Source organism: Plasmodium coatneyi, chromosome 12 (assembly GCF_001680005.1).
Source record: "Plasmodium coatneyi strain Hackeri chromosome 12, complete sequence".
Lineage (NCBI taxonomy): Eukaryota > Apicomplexa > Aconoidasida > Haemosporida > Plasmodiidae > Plasmodium > Plasmodium coatneyi.
The window spans coordinates 2,872,210-2,886,041 of record NC_033567.1 but is presented as its reverse complement, the minus strand read 5'-3'; the positions used below and the strand labels follow the sequence as shown (position 1 = coordinate 2,886,041).

The window sequence follows — 13,832 nt, the reverse complement described above, 5'->3', positions numbered from 1 at the left end:
GCGAAACGAGGAGTATATAAAACGAATGCACAGAAAAAAATATATATATAATAAAGGAAAAATATAAAACGTAGTATACATAGAACGTAAAAAAAAAAAAAGGAGCAACTAAAAACATTAGCACATAAACAAATTGACAGATAAAGAGTTGCAAATGGGCCAAATTAACCAATTGGCTAGCCAACCAACACATGCGCACAAAATATTTGTATGTTCAGATTTGTGTGAGCATTTTGGTCACCACTTAAAATCATGTCGCTTGCCAAAGTGTGTTCTCATTTGCTTATAGTTATTTTATTCCTTTTTTTTTTCTTTTCATCCTCCTGGGGACAACCAAAGATGAACAAAAACATCTGTATCTATGGAGGCTCCTTTGATCCAGTTACTCATGCGCACGAAATGGTCCTCGCGGAAGTAAGCAACCTAGACTGGATAGACGAAATATGGGTGGTCATGTGCAGGTGTCGAGACGATAAACACCTAACAGAATTCGAACATAGACATAATATGTTCTCCCTAATCATGAATAATAATTCACATAAAATGTTAAAAAATAAAATTTTCTTTAAAGATATTGAAAGCAAAGAAACCAGCACTCCAACTTATGATTTGCTCAAGATGCAAAAGGAAAAATATCCAAATTATACTTTTTACTTTACTATTGGATCTGATCTCCTGAATGACATTTTTTCTTGGGATAATGGAGAAGAGCTAGTTGCAGAAAATAACTTCATAATAGTCGAACGGGGGAATTTTAAAATCGATGAAAATGTGCTCAAGAAATTCCCAAGTTACTATTTAATCAAAATTGAAAATATGTCTTTTATTAATTATATTTCTTCAACTGACGCCAGGAAAATATTATGCGAAAAGAACAACTCGGAAGATCTGCAGAAGTATATCCACCCCGTCATTATTAATTATATAAAGGAACATGACTTGTATGATAACAGCTCGACGTGTAGCGCTTAGCTTAGCTTTTACGTTAAATTAGTTTTCTATCCCTATCCCAGTTGGGTTGGGTAGTAAAACCACCTCTACTCGCTGCTCTACACGCACACACTTTCTCATTGCTCCCTAATTATATGTTTTATGTTACCACTTCTACGCTGCGAGTTTCGCACATGTCACGCGTTAAGCATATTTACTCACTTTCTTCCTTCTTACTGTACATCTAATGTTTGGCTCCTTTTTATTTTTTGAACAAATGTTTTGAATAATCAAATATTTTCATGTTGCGCTTTCATAAATGTAGACGTTTATTTGTGAAAATAAATAGACGATATATTAATTATTATTTTTTTCAACAAAAGCATGTGTCACCGTGTGTGCCTCCTTTCTTTTGATAAAAGGTCAGTAATTCGTGGAAACGAGGGGAAACCTTCAATGCACGTTTTTTTCGTTAGTTGCTTTGTCTTCTTTTTATCCATTTTCTTTATTTTTCATCTTCCCCCCTTTTGCAACTTCCATTGCTCCCCTTTTATTTTGTTTTTCATTCCTTATTCATTTAATACGATCCCATGCTAAAACTCATTTCATGGGCTAAAGAAAAATTAATTTTTTATAGTGACTTTAATAATGCGAGTAATAAAAAAAAAAGTTTGCTCTTGTCATTATTGGTGGGGGACACCACCATTGCTTTAGACGTAGTTATGGGTATCACCCCCGGGGGAACATATTCACGAACTATAACACTTTTTTCCTTTTTTACCCCTTTCGCAATTTACGCACCTTTCAAATTGCGCCCATTGGGTGTGCGCTTCAAACAGATCTACCTATTTTAATTTTTTGTTCTTCAATTTTTTTCTTAATAATACAATTTGGGGTGGTAAAATTACATGTCTTCTTTCATCACATTGATTAGATCACCGTTATCCTCATCCTTCTTAACAGACTCCTCCGAGTTCTTCATCTCTTCACAGAATTTTAAAAAATAGGCATCTGATTCTAAGGTGTTGTTCATATCGTCCGACTTATTTTTATGTATTATAGTCTGATACGGCGCAAAGGACACCAGGGCTCTGAACTTACCACCACTGGAATCATAAAAGAATTTCCCATGTTGTGTTTTTATAAATTCCTTTGTCTTCAAATCATCCTTAAAGGATAAGTACATTCGTGAATGTGTTATATCACCCCCCGGATTTTTTGGTACACATCCGTTAACATAGTAATAATAATCTAATTCATCTTTGAGGTTGCTTGGGAAGGAGTCAAAAAAATTATCTTCAGTTAAAGTTGGTGGTAAATGTCGAATGATGATTTTTTTATTATGCACAGAGGATTGTTCCTTTTTCAGTAAAGTTATAAGCATATCTTCTTTTTTTTTTAATACCTTTTCGTTTTGCGATTTTTTAATATTGTTATTGTCTACATTATGATTTGTTTTATTATTCTGTGTTGTTTTATCATGGCCTTCTTCTTCTTGCCTCTTTGTGCTAAGTGATTTTCTATTACATTCGTAGTATTTTATGTCTTCATATTTTTTTTTCTTCTCGATGGTGTTTTTTTTGCTATTATCTTCCCGTTCTGTCGGCTCTTTCTTTGCTTCATTGGAGTTTTTTTTGTTGCTATTATTATTTTCATTTCTTTTCACTTTTTGTAATATTTTGTACGGTCTTACATTTGAATACATTTTTTTTTCTTTTTTTGAATATTTTTATTGGTTTCTTTTACAATGCGAAAGGAGGTTACACATCTGCTTACAGACTGGTTTATGCTATAGGTATATGTTTACCGTGTATGCTCCTATGTGTACTGTTTGCATGTAGGTGTGTCCTCACACGTATGTGCCGGTTGAGCCCTCCCTTCAAAAATCGGCCTCCAAAAGAAGCGCAGAAACTACATTTGCAGCGGGTGTTCACACGTTACATAAGCACTGCATTTTACTTTTCCCATATAAATGAAATCTATTTGTTTTGGGGATGTGGAGGGAAAAATTGAAAGGAGTTGCACATTTCACGCCATTGCTCTTGTTGTAGCTTTTCACACGGCCAACTGTGCGAGGAAAAAATATTTCCTTGTGTCAATGCAGAACGTGTTAAAAAGGTATGCATATATGATATATACACGTTTTATGCCGCCTCACAAAAAGGCACTTTCTAAGCAACTTACTCAAAATAGATAGGAATCTACAAAAATGTTATGAACAAATAGTAACTCCCGCTTGAAGGGAAATATATATATGCATGCGAAAAAGATAATCTTTGCGGAGTTAAAATTACCCTTTTTTGAGAAAAAAATGTACAGTAGAAACATCACTTCAAGGGAGGAGCGCGAAAAACTGCAGGTACACCTTTTTCTTTGCACTTTCTATTCGTGTTTTTTTATGCCTATTTTGTTTTCTGGTTCGCGAAGTGGCGTGCATATGCGCGTATTTACACATTAAAATGGTTTAAAAAAAGAAGAGTAAAAGAACTGTGAGGCATAGATCAACAGTGCTTGCTTCCACATTATGGTGTTTGTCTGCCAGGGACATATATTTCCGCTCAGCAAACGTGTACAGAATTATTCGTGTTTAACAAAGAAGGAAAAAATGATGTTGCCAATGTAGGAAATTGACCCTTGGCGCTTAAAGGGTGAGGGAATATATTCGACAAATACAAAATATGAATATGTGCCTTTACGCTTTACAGTATTCTCCACCCCCTTTTTCTGTGTAAAAAGATCTTTTACAAAAAGGAGAAACAAGCTGCATTAAGGGGATATGGGAAGTTGTGAAGGATGCGCTGTACTCGTAACGGTCTATTTTTTTTTTTTTTTTTTCCATTTTGAGCGTTCTTCTGTTTAGGCATGTGTAGTGTTTATTTATAAGTATTCATAAGCCCAAGGCTTTAACTTTTTCAAGCATGTTGAGTTTGCATGAAAAAATGCAAAATAGCACGTTTTCCAAATACCCGCGACTACAAGGGTTCACATTTTGTCCTCCAAGAGAGCGCATGTTTTGTTTTGTAAAACTTTTAAAAAATAAAACAAAAAAACTTTAGAGGGGAAGTCAATTCTTTGCAAAATAGCATTTATTAACCTGGGCCCCCCCGTTTACCAATCTTTACCAGAATGTTCACAAAAACGAACGCTTAAAGCATTTTCCAACATTCCTCCGAGTAGTGCTAACACTTTTTGGTTCAACTGTAAGAATAGCGAATTATTGAAAAGATGTTTTTTTTTCCTTCACTTATATGCCATGTCGGTAATGGCCTTGTTGTTGAACAAAGATCAACGTGTAAAACTGTATTTACAATTTTATACACCTCACACAACTGCGCCACCTGTGCGAAAATAACCCCTGTACCATTGTTAAATTTGCACTTGGGTTAACTCACAAAATGTGTAAACTTCGGAATGCTTGCAAAATTTGCGTTAATTATAGAAAGTTTAACTGCGCCGTGCAAACAGGAGTTTTACATGCGATAGACGCATCAGTGTGGGAAATATAACATGCAGTTTAAAGCCTTAAGCGTATAATACCGATCAATTTTGCTAGTAACGGTCCGTAGCACGCAAACAAGTTACATAAAATGTCCGTACATATAACCATTTAGCAATTACATAAATAAAAGCACATGGACATTGCTATTCTACACGCCTATATGTGAAAATAACTGGCGAACTGATATTTTGCAAACATAACAGAAGTGTGTTTCTCATTTGCCTCCTTTTCATTTTTACAAATTTTGTATGCAGCTCGACAAATTGAAACACATGTTATACATGTAACGTGGTGTTACATATAACACTAAATCATAATTTTGTATAAGCTGAATAGCATAAAAATAAATCGTGTTCATATTAAATTACACTACTGCGACTTTATAAAACCACGTTTACGCTTTTTGTGTGAATATCGCAAGTCATCTTATCCCCTTTTACATGTGCAAAATGTAAAAAAAAAAAAAAAAAAACATACGAACAAGCAAACAATGATGAAGCAAATTATGCCGAAACGAAAGCACGATCGGCAAACATATTTACTCGTGCGCTCAAATCAATGCGTACATATAGCAAAATTAACACAAATAAAGTAGGCAAATTTCTCGTATTTTTTCTTTGCTTTAAAAAAACACGCATGATATTATAGCAAAATAAATGCAAAGGCCCCCTTCTCGTACGAACACTTTTAACGGGTTTGCATAGGAGTACGATATAACATTATAAGCAAAGGGTTGGCCGTTACATCTACAATTAAAAAAGGGGGGTAAAAAAAATCAACCGATTTGCAGAGAAAGTACGTCAAAATATTTTGGGCCTCTCACCCCACATATACATACTGCTGCAATAGGAAAAGGGAATAGAGAAAAAAACACCCATTCATGAAGTAAAAAATACAATGAAATTTTTCAATATAGTAAATTAATAATCCGCAGCTGAGAAACATACCAGATTACACATGACAAAATAAAGGCCCCTTTGGCTAAGGGCATATGTATATGTATATACATACATATATACATGCGTACTCTTACCTATAACGTGCAAGTAAATCGTTTTCCCATCATCCGTGTAATGTACCTTTCACGAGGGAGCATTTTCAAAATAAGCCTATTCTGTAATACAGTACAATATAATGATTTACAAAATTTATAACTACTCCCGGAAGTTTTACGAACACAGGGATAAATTTATGAAATACTTTTCTGCTAAAAATGAATCTGTAAACATTTATCATGATAAATTTCAGAAGAGTGTATATTTCGTGTATGAAAATGCAAACCACTACAATTTCAATGAATACCCAGTGGTTTTGAACCAAGAAAGGCAAAGGCACAATGGAAGAAGAAGTTATGCGAAAGCCAAAACTATTTTATTCGCAAATATGTTGGGTCTAAGTGTGCATTCAAAGAAAGATGAAAATTTAGAAAATAAAGACATAAGTATTAAAAAAAATGAATTTAGTTTAATAAATAATAAAGGCAGAGTGTCTACAAATTCAAAGGACACCCACAATTTAGAAGCGGACTCTATGCATCAAGGAAAGAATAATAAAAAATCAAAAGATGATAAATATGAATATTATCAAGAATTAAGTGAATATAGTAACATGCAAATATTCTCTAGCAATAGCCACCATGAATTGGCCAATGAAATATGCTCCAATTTAGGAATAGGCTTAGGCAGAGCTTATGTCGGAAAATATAGTGATGGAGAAATAGCCCTTCAAATAATGGATGAAGTTAGAGGCAGAGATATTTATATAATTCATTCTACCCCAGCGGGTGGTAAAGATATTCATTCCCGTTTAATGGAATTGTTTTTATTCGTTTCCACATTAAGGAGATCTTCTGCAAAAAAGGTTACCGCCGTTATACCGTACCTAAATTACTCAAGACAAACTAAGCAATTGGATCATTTCAATCATGTCCATTCTCTGGGAGCACCTGAAATAGCTATACTATTGCAAGCATGTGGTGTTGATGCAATTATTTCAGTTGATTTACATAGTCCACGTATTGAGGGATTTTCCACGGACGAAAAACTTTTCCAACCCCCTCTTATGAATATTAATCCTCAATCCTTAGCTGTGGAATATTTTAAAAAAAAAAAACTTCAAAACCCAGTTATTGTTTCCATTGACAATGATGGAGCTGAAAGGACGAAGGAATTCTGGATTCGAATGAAAAAGCATTCTCTTAATGCCGGGTTTACAACCATTGTTTCTAGCTCATATAACGAAATGAACAGTAGGGAAGGGCATCCAAATGATGATGGAAATGAAGGCAAAAACACGTCTAGTAATAAATATTTTAATATATTTAGTCAAGATAGAAGAAAAAATAGCAATACCACAACCCCCGTGAAAAATGTAGAAAATAAAAATATAAATTATATAACTCCAAATTCTGAAAAGGAGAAATTTACCATAGTTGGAGATATCAAAGGTTGTGACTGCATTTTAGTAGATGATATTCTGGACACTGGCGAAAAATCTAAAAAAGTTGCAGCTCTTTTGAAAAATGCTGGAGCTAGCAAAATATATCTTTATGCTACTCATGCTATCTTATCAGACGGATGCATCGAAAATATTAACGAATCCTGTATAGATGAAGTTGTAACTACGAACACTATACATATTCCAAGCAATATATGTTGTGAAAAATTGCACATTTTGTCAGTTGGCAAATTATTGGCTGAAGGAATAAAAAGAGTTCAGAACGAACCATCAGAAAATTCACTGGAAGATTTCTCAGATGGAGAAGTAGTCATAAGGGAAAAATAACCTTCTTCATGTTTTTGAAAAAGGTTATATTATCCTAATTAAGGCTTGTGTATGCCAGAAAAGGTTAACATGTAATGCACAGAACCTACCTTTTTTTTTTTTTTTTTTTTTTTTCTTGTCAAATTATAAGTATTTTTTACAAAAAGATTTACACATTCCTTTTACCCTCTTGTAATGTAGAATATTAACATGCCTATAGTTAAAAGACCATTTAATAAGTTACATCCAGTGTCAAAGTAATACATTCCTATTTATCCTGACCTGTGCTTATTTATTTGTTGCTCCCCTTACACTTATATTTACATATTTATTCACTTACCTTTACATTTGTCCTATTAATGAATAAAATGTCTAATTACTCATATGATAAAATAGAATTTTTGCTTTTAATATGAAAACTGCTTCTAATTTTACTTTAATTACAAAATTAAATATAATTTAGGGAATTACTTAAAAAGAAAAGCGAAATGCTGTATTCTTTGTATAAGCTTATTTTTATAGCAAAATTAGTACGGCGTTTTGAAAATAAATTCCAGTGTTTCCATTTTTTATAATTACATTTATTTGTATATGAATATAATTTCTTTTGTCTAAAATTTTTTTTTAAGGAATATAGCATTTATAATTACGAATCATTTAAGCTTCTATTCATTTTTGAAAACTTTGTAATACACGTATCAATTGGTATGCAGCATATTTTTCTTTTAAACTTTTTTCCTCGATTCTATTTTAACACATCTACTTTGATGTAATTAGTTATGCAGTGTCCGTCCAAGCGCCGAGCTACGTGCACTGAGCATACTTTTAATTTGTCATTTCTACCGCATAAATAAAAAAAAAAAAAATGTACTTCTAAATAGATGAAAGTAGAGATTAACATTAACACACATTTCTTATTATTCTTAAGGCAAGTTATTAAGTTCCATCTATTTGTGAAATATAATACCATTAAATTCTTTATTTCGAATGAATTCGCAATAGGACAAAATTCTAGAAAATGTGTACATAGTAATCTCATGTTTTGTATTTCAATTTAGTAAATTATCCTGTGTAATGGACTTTTACATTCGCTAAGTTTCATTTTAAGAGACATACACTTTTCGTATATCATCCTGTCCTTTAATTTGAACTATAACTTCTCACTACATACAAATGAATTTTGATGATTTTGTTAATGTTATATATGGAAAAGATGTATTTGATGATGAAAACTCCCATTATGTTAAAGAACACATCTTCCCATATTTATTGCCTGTAATTATCTAACACAAAGTTGTATAATAAGACATGATTAATTTCCCTTTCTTATTTACTATTATTATTAGAAATCATTTAAATTTATTTCCTTTTCATTTTACAGGCACTAGAAAAGGTATTATAAAGGATACTCCAATAAAAATATGTAAATTATACTCTTAAGCAGAACACAATTATAAACACCATTCCTTTTCTTTCCTTTTTTTTTTTTCCTCCTATATATTCATGTATAGTTAGTTACATTAGTAAATAATGAAAAAGAGAAACATAAATACTTTAATGTATTCTATGATTATAATGAAAAAGAACGACCGTTAATCAGCGTACACGACAAAAAGTAATGTCTTTGTATTTATACCTAAGTCTCGTTAATCGATGTATATATAATAATTATATGCATTTTTTATAAGAAATTTTTTTTCTTTTTTGTTCTTAGGAGTTACGAGAATATTGGTAAAACAAAAAAGATATATATATTTATTTTTATAACCTTTCCATTTGTACAAGTTTTTAGATGAAAATGCTTTAATATCTTATTGTAATATAATTATACAGCGTGTTACAAGAAAATTTATTTTGTTATAAATTCATTTATTAGTAATAGAATTCGTTGTATACTGTATGATAAAAAATTAGTATAATTTAAACTGTGAAAAAATAGAATTTTTATAGCTAATAAACTACTTGTACATTTGAAAATTGCCAATGTGTCTACACATTTGAATTATTTAATGTTATGCTAGATGATAAAAAAAAGGATAACAAAATATACATTTTTCCCCTTTGAAATATAAGCAGAACAAGTAGATATTTTCAGCACTGATAAATTGAAAGCCAGTTCTACAGAATTACTTGAAATCCAGCAAGAAGTAATATAAACTTTATTTTGCATAATGTTACATATATGAACACAAATTTATATCTTTATTCAAAGTCTAACATTTCTCTTCGTGAATACATTCATAATACATAAATGTTGTTATCTGACTGCTGCTTCTTTCTTATGTAGGTTCTAAAAAAATACGTAAACATCAACCCTATTTTGGTGCTTAGTGAATATCTTATAGAAGAATACAATAAAAAGAATGAAGACAAGAAAACAAGTGAATAAAACTTGTGTTAATTATTTTTTTTTTCAATACCACATATATAATATAACATTCCACTCTTTTGTTGTTGCATATGTCTGAAGTATGATTATTAATACTTCTATATTCATGTCATTTGACGATCTGATTATTTCGTCTATTGCAATGTTTTCCTGTATTATGAATTTTTATATTATAATTTTTGTAAAAATCACAAATGGAACTATTAAAAATAACTTTAATAGAGAATCATTTATGTGAAAATATTAATTACCGGATTTTGTAGGAATTTATGAGAATTATAACAGTCTTACATAACATTTATCTGTCTAATGTGATATCTTAAGTTTTATGAAATCTTATGCATTTTCTTGTGCATTCCATTTAGATGTATTTTTAATGAACGTTCTATAATGAATAAATTAACACTCAAAAAAAATAACGTTGCTAAGGTTTACAGACATGTTTCCTCATGTTTCTCACACTTTCTTTTTCTTTCAGTATTATCACATATAGACATAATGTGTAGCATTCTCCTAATATACCATTTCCTGTTCATTTACACAATTATATATTTTAAATAAAACTATTATTTTTATTTTTTGTTCACAACACATAATAATGTTGTACGTGTATTTTATTTCTTTGATAAAAAGTAACAAATAGTATCTTTAACGTGGGATGCACAAAATATGATTAATTGTACTTAATTCCCAAGGAGATAAACTGTTCCACATTCACAAAATAAGAAAACAAAGCATATTGCATATTCTTTCAATTCAAAAGTTCTGCTTAATATGTTAAAGAGTATTATGGATTTCATAAAACTATATTAAGAAGAATTATGAAAGTTTAACCAGTTAAAATAAAAATCATGAGTTTTTTTTTATTCCCCCTTATTTTTATGTACATATGTATATAAGGCTTTGCCATTTCTAATGTTGTTACATAGTACGGTATTTCGTAAAATCATTTTTTTTAAGGAAAGAATGTCTTTTGATGGATTACCGGATTTACAATATTTATTGAACTAGGAGTGACAATAAATTTTATCATATGCCCTATAAATTGCAATAATAGCATATTTATCATGTAATCGTGTACTCTACTATTATACTTAAAAAATATATTCTTTGAAACATTCAATTGGAAAAATGAAATTCAGCAATTGCATCGTCTAAACTTTAGTTACCAAAAAATATAGTACAATAATAACACATTAGAACATGCATATATTCTTAAGAACGATCAAAACATAAGAATTAGTAGATCGAAGCACAATTTACTTTAAAGTTCCATAAAGAAAAAAAAGTAAATTACACACAACATCATGTATATATAATTTATAGCGTGATTTTCCGCCTTTTGTTAATTTACATTGTTTCGTATATGTTTATCATAAACACAACCATGGAACATAAGTTATGTCCTTTTTTGTCCTTAAATATAGTTTGACTTTCTACCTTCTATATACAAAATAGCCTTTAAAGCTTCTTAAGGCGTATATTTCAATATTCATGAAAAATGCTTGATTATTTAGTGAAAGAATAATGACATAAAAAATTTCATCATTAAAAATAAAAAGTATACAACAATATTAAAATAGACAGTAAAAGAAAATTACAAATGCAAAAAAAATCGGGAAAATTATATATAAAAGAAAGAGAAAAATTAAATATATAAAAATAATTAAAAAAATAGCATAAACTTTTAATTAAATAAACAAACAATTAATATGTCAATAATTGTATAAACTTAATTTAAATAAAATGAAAATATAATAAAAATTTAACCAAATAAATAATATAAGTATATTTAATAAACTAAATAGTATAAATAATTTTAAAAAAATAAATTAATAATTTAAATAAATACATCTAATTAAATAGTATAAATATATTTAGTTAAATAACATTATAAGCAATAAATATAATTATTTAAATAATATTAATATATTAAATATATTTAATTAAATTAGTTAAATAAAAATAATTATACTCAGTATTATATAAAATAATATAAAATTTTAATTAAATAATTAAAATGTAATATTAAATTATAAACACTACCAAATATTGTTTTAAATAATAATATATAAATTAAATAGTACATAATTCTTAATATTATAATAAATATACAAATAAATAATTTAATAATTAAATTAAAAGTGGAAATAGAAAATAAATTATTTATAATTATAATTAATTAAGTATTTAAAATGTTGAAATAAAAGATATAAATTATTTTAATTAAATTACACACTTATAATAAATATATTATATATATATTAAATAATTAATTTATTAATATATTATTCCATATAAATTAATTATTGTCTAATAAAAAAAATATAGAAAAATATATTAATATAAATATTAAAATTTATTTAATTATATAATTACAAAATAATAATATATATATTAAATATGTAAAAATAATTAAATTAAAAATAATTATAATAATTTTAATTAAAAGTATAATTGAAAAAAAAAACAATTAATTATATTATTAACTTATTATACACAAATAATAAATTAAGCATTAATAATTATTTAATATATAATAATGATATTTATTTAATAAATACACAAATAATATCAATTAATAAATTTTCTTAATTTAAATAAAGTATATTAAGTTTATAAATAATAATTATAATATAATTAATTTAATACATAATAAATTAATTAAATAATGATTATATTATAATAAAATAATATTAATTAATTTTTTTTATATAAAATACGTGTGTTAAAATAAATATTTAAAAAATTAAAATAAATATTAATTTAATTTAATTATATTATATATATTTATTTATTGTATAAATTAATTAAAACTCATTAATTGTTTTAATATTTTTAAATATAATAAATAATATATATAATGTAATGTAAACATTTATATTTAATATTTATATATATTAATATCATTTAAAATAAAATTATTATATTATAATAAACAAATTATTTAAATTATTAAATTAAAAATATATTTGAATAATTTTATATATTTAATATTTTATTTAATTACTACCATAATAATATATAATTGTAATATTATTATATATATATATATTAATTGTATATACAAATAAGGTATTTATTAACTATTTAACTTTCCTATTAATTTATAAATATAGCTTTATTTTATTATTTAATTAACCCTTTATTTATATTTTAATTAATTGTGTATATTATTAATATATTTTTTTTAATTAATTATTTATTTTGTTTAACATATTAGAGCTAATTTTTTATTATTTAATATATTTATTATTTTTAATTTATTATTATGTAATTAATTCATTATAACATAATTAATTTATTATAATATAATTATTTTGTTATTATATATTTATTTTATTATTATATAATTAATTTGTTATTAAATAATTATTTTATTATAATACATTTATTGTATTATTATATAATTGATTTGTTATTATATATTTTATTTATTATTATAATTAATTTATTTATTATTTAATTATAATATGTGTTATTTATTTTCTTGGTTTATTTTATTTAACAATTTATTGTATTAATTAATTTTATTTAATTAAATCCACTTATTTTATCATTTAATTAATTTATTCCATTTATTATTTTTAACTATTATTTGTTATTTAATATGTATTTTTTTATATTTGTTAAAACTAAGATTTAATTAAAATGAACATTTATTAAAAAATATATATACTATTTTAAATTATAATTTTTATATAAATTTATTTTTATTTGATATTAACTTTAAAGCGTCAAAATTAATTTGCATTATTTTTTTTTTGTTTTAAATTATATTTTTTATGTAAATGTTTGCTTTATTTATTCAGTTATAATATCTGAATTAACATAATATTTATTTTGCTTTTAGAGAAATAGACTTTAAACGTCATTATTGTGATATTGATAAATACGTAAAATTTTATATCTAATTTTCATTAAAAATGCTTCAAATGGAATATGTAACATTCAAGAAAAAATTATACAGACATGTCTTACAATAGCTTTGTAACTGTTTTAATAAGAACAAAGTGGTATTTTTTTTTAAGTTCAGTCGAATGTTTGCTTAATATTGTAAACTGAAATAAGAATGTAACATGAAGAAGTGCACTTTAACTAAGGAATTTTTAGTTTTGTTGCTGTGATCGTTTGAAGCAGCGCTGTGTCATTAATTGCATTTAAACGATTGTTTATCTTTGTATCTCATAAATGCTTAAATCAATTTTTGCAATAATATGTACACTTATATAGCAATTCATGAAATATTAT

General features: G+C 26.8%; 4 protein-coding genes across 4 annotated transcripts; 3 read left to right on the top strand and 1 right to left on the bottom strand.

Moving 5' to 3' along the window:
• Positions 1-339: 339 nt before the first annotated feature.
• PCOAH_00043070 (putative nucleotidyltransferase) lies at positions 340-972 on the top strand (the record flags this gene model as incomplete). The annotated part of the gene is made up of 1 exon (XM_020061091.1): positions 340-972. The coding sequence occupies one exon, from the start codon at positions 340-342 to the stop codon at positions 970-972; it is 633 nt and encodes a 210-aa protein (XP_019916232.1).
• An 862-nt stretch (positions 973-1,834) lies between these two features.
• PCOAH_00043060 (mRNA decay protein) lies at positions 1,835-2,635 on the bottom strand (the record flags this gene model as incomplete). Its single annotated transcript, XM_020061090.1, has 1 exon — positions 1,835-2,635. One exon carries the CDS (start codon positions 2,633-2,635, stop codon positions 1,835-1,837), a length of 801 nt encoding a protein of 266 aa, XP_019916949.1.
• Positions 2,636-5,563: 2,928 nt separating this feature from the next.
• Positions 5,564-7,213, top strand: PCOAH_00043050 (Ribose-phosphate pyrophosphokinase; the record flags this gene model as incomplete). Its single annotated transcript, XM_020061089.1, has 1 exon — positions 5,564-7,213. The coding sequence occupies one exon, from the start codon at positions 5,564-5,566 to the stop codon at positions 7,211-7,213; it is 1,650 nt and encodes a 549-aa protein (XP_019916601.1).
• A 1,152-nt stretch (positions 7,214-8,365) lies between these two features.
• Positions 8,366-9,581, top strand: PCOAH_00043040 (Uncharacterized protein; the record flags this gene model as incomplete). The annotated part of the gene is made up of 5 exons (XM_020061088.1): positions 8,366-8,467; positions 8,704-8,807; positions 8,907-8,923; positions 9,269-9,339; positions 9,480-9,581. 5 exons carry the CDS (start codon positions 8,366-8,368, stop codon positions 9,579-9,581), a joined length of 396 nt encoding a protein of 131 aa, XP_019916281.1.
• Positions 9,582-13,832: the final 4,251 nt, after the last annotated feature.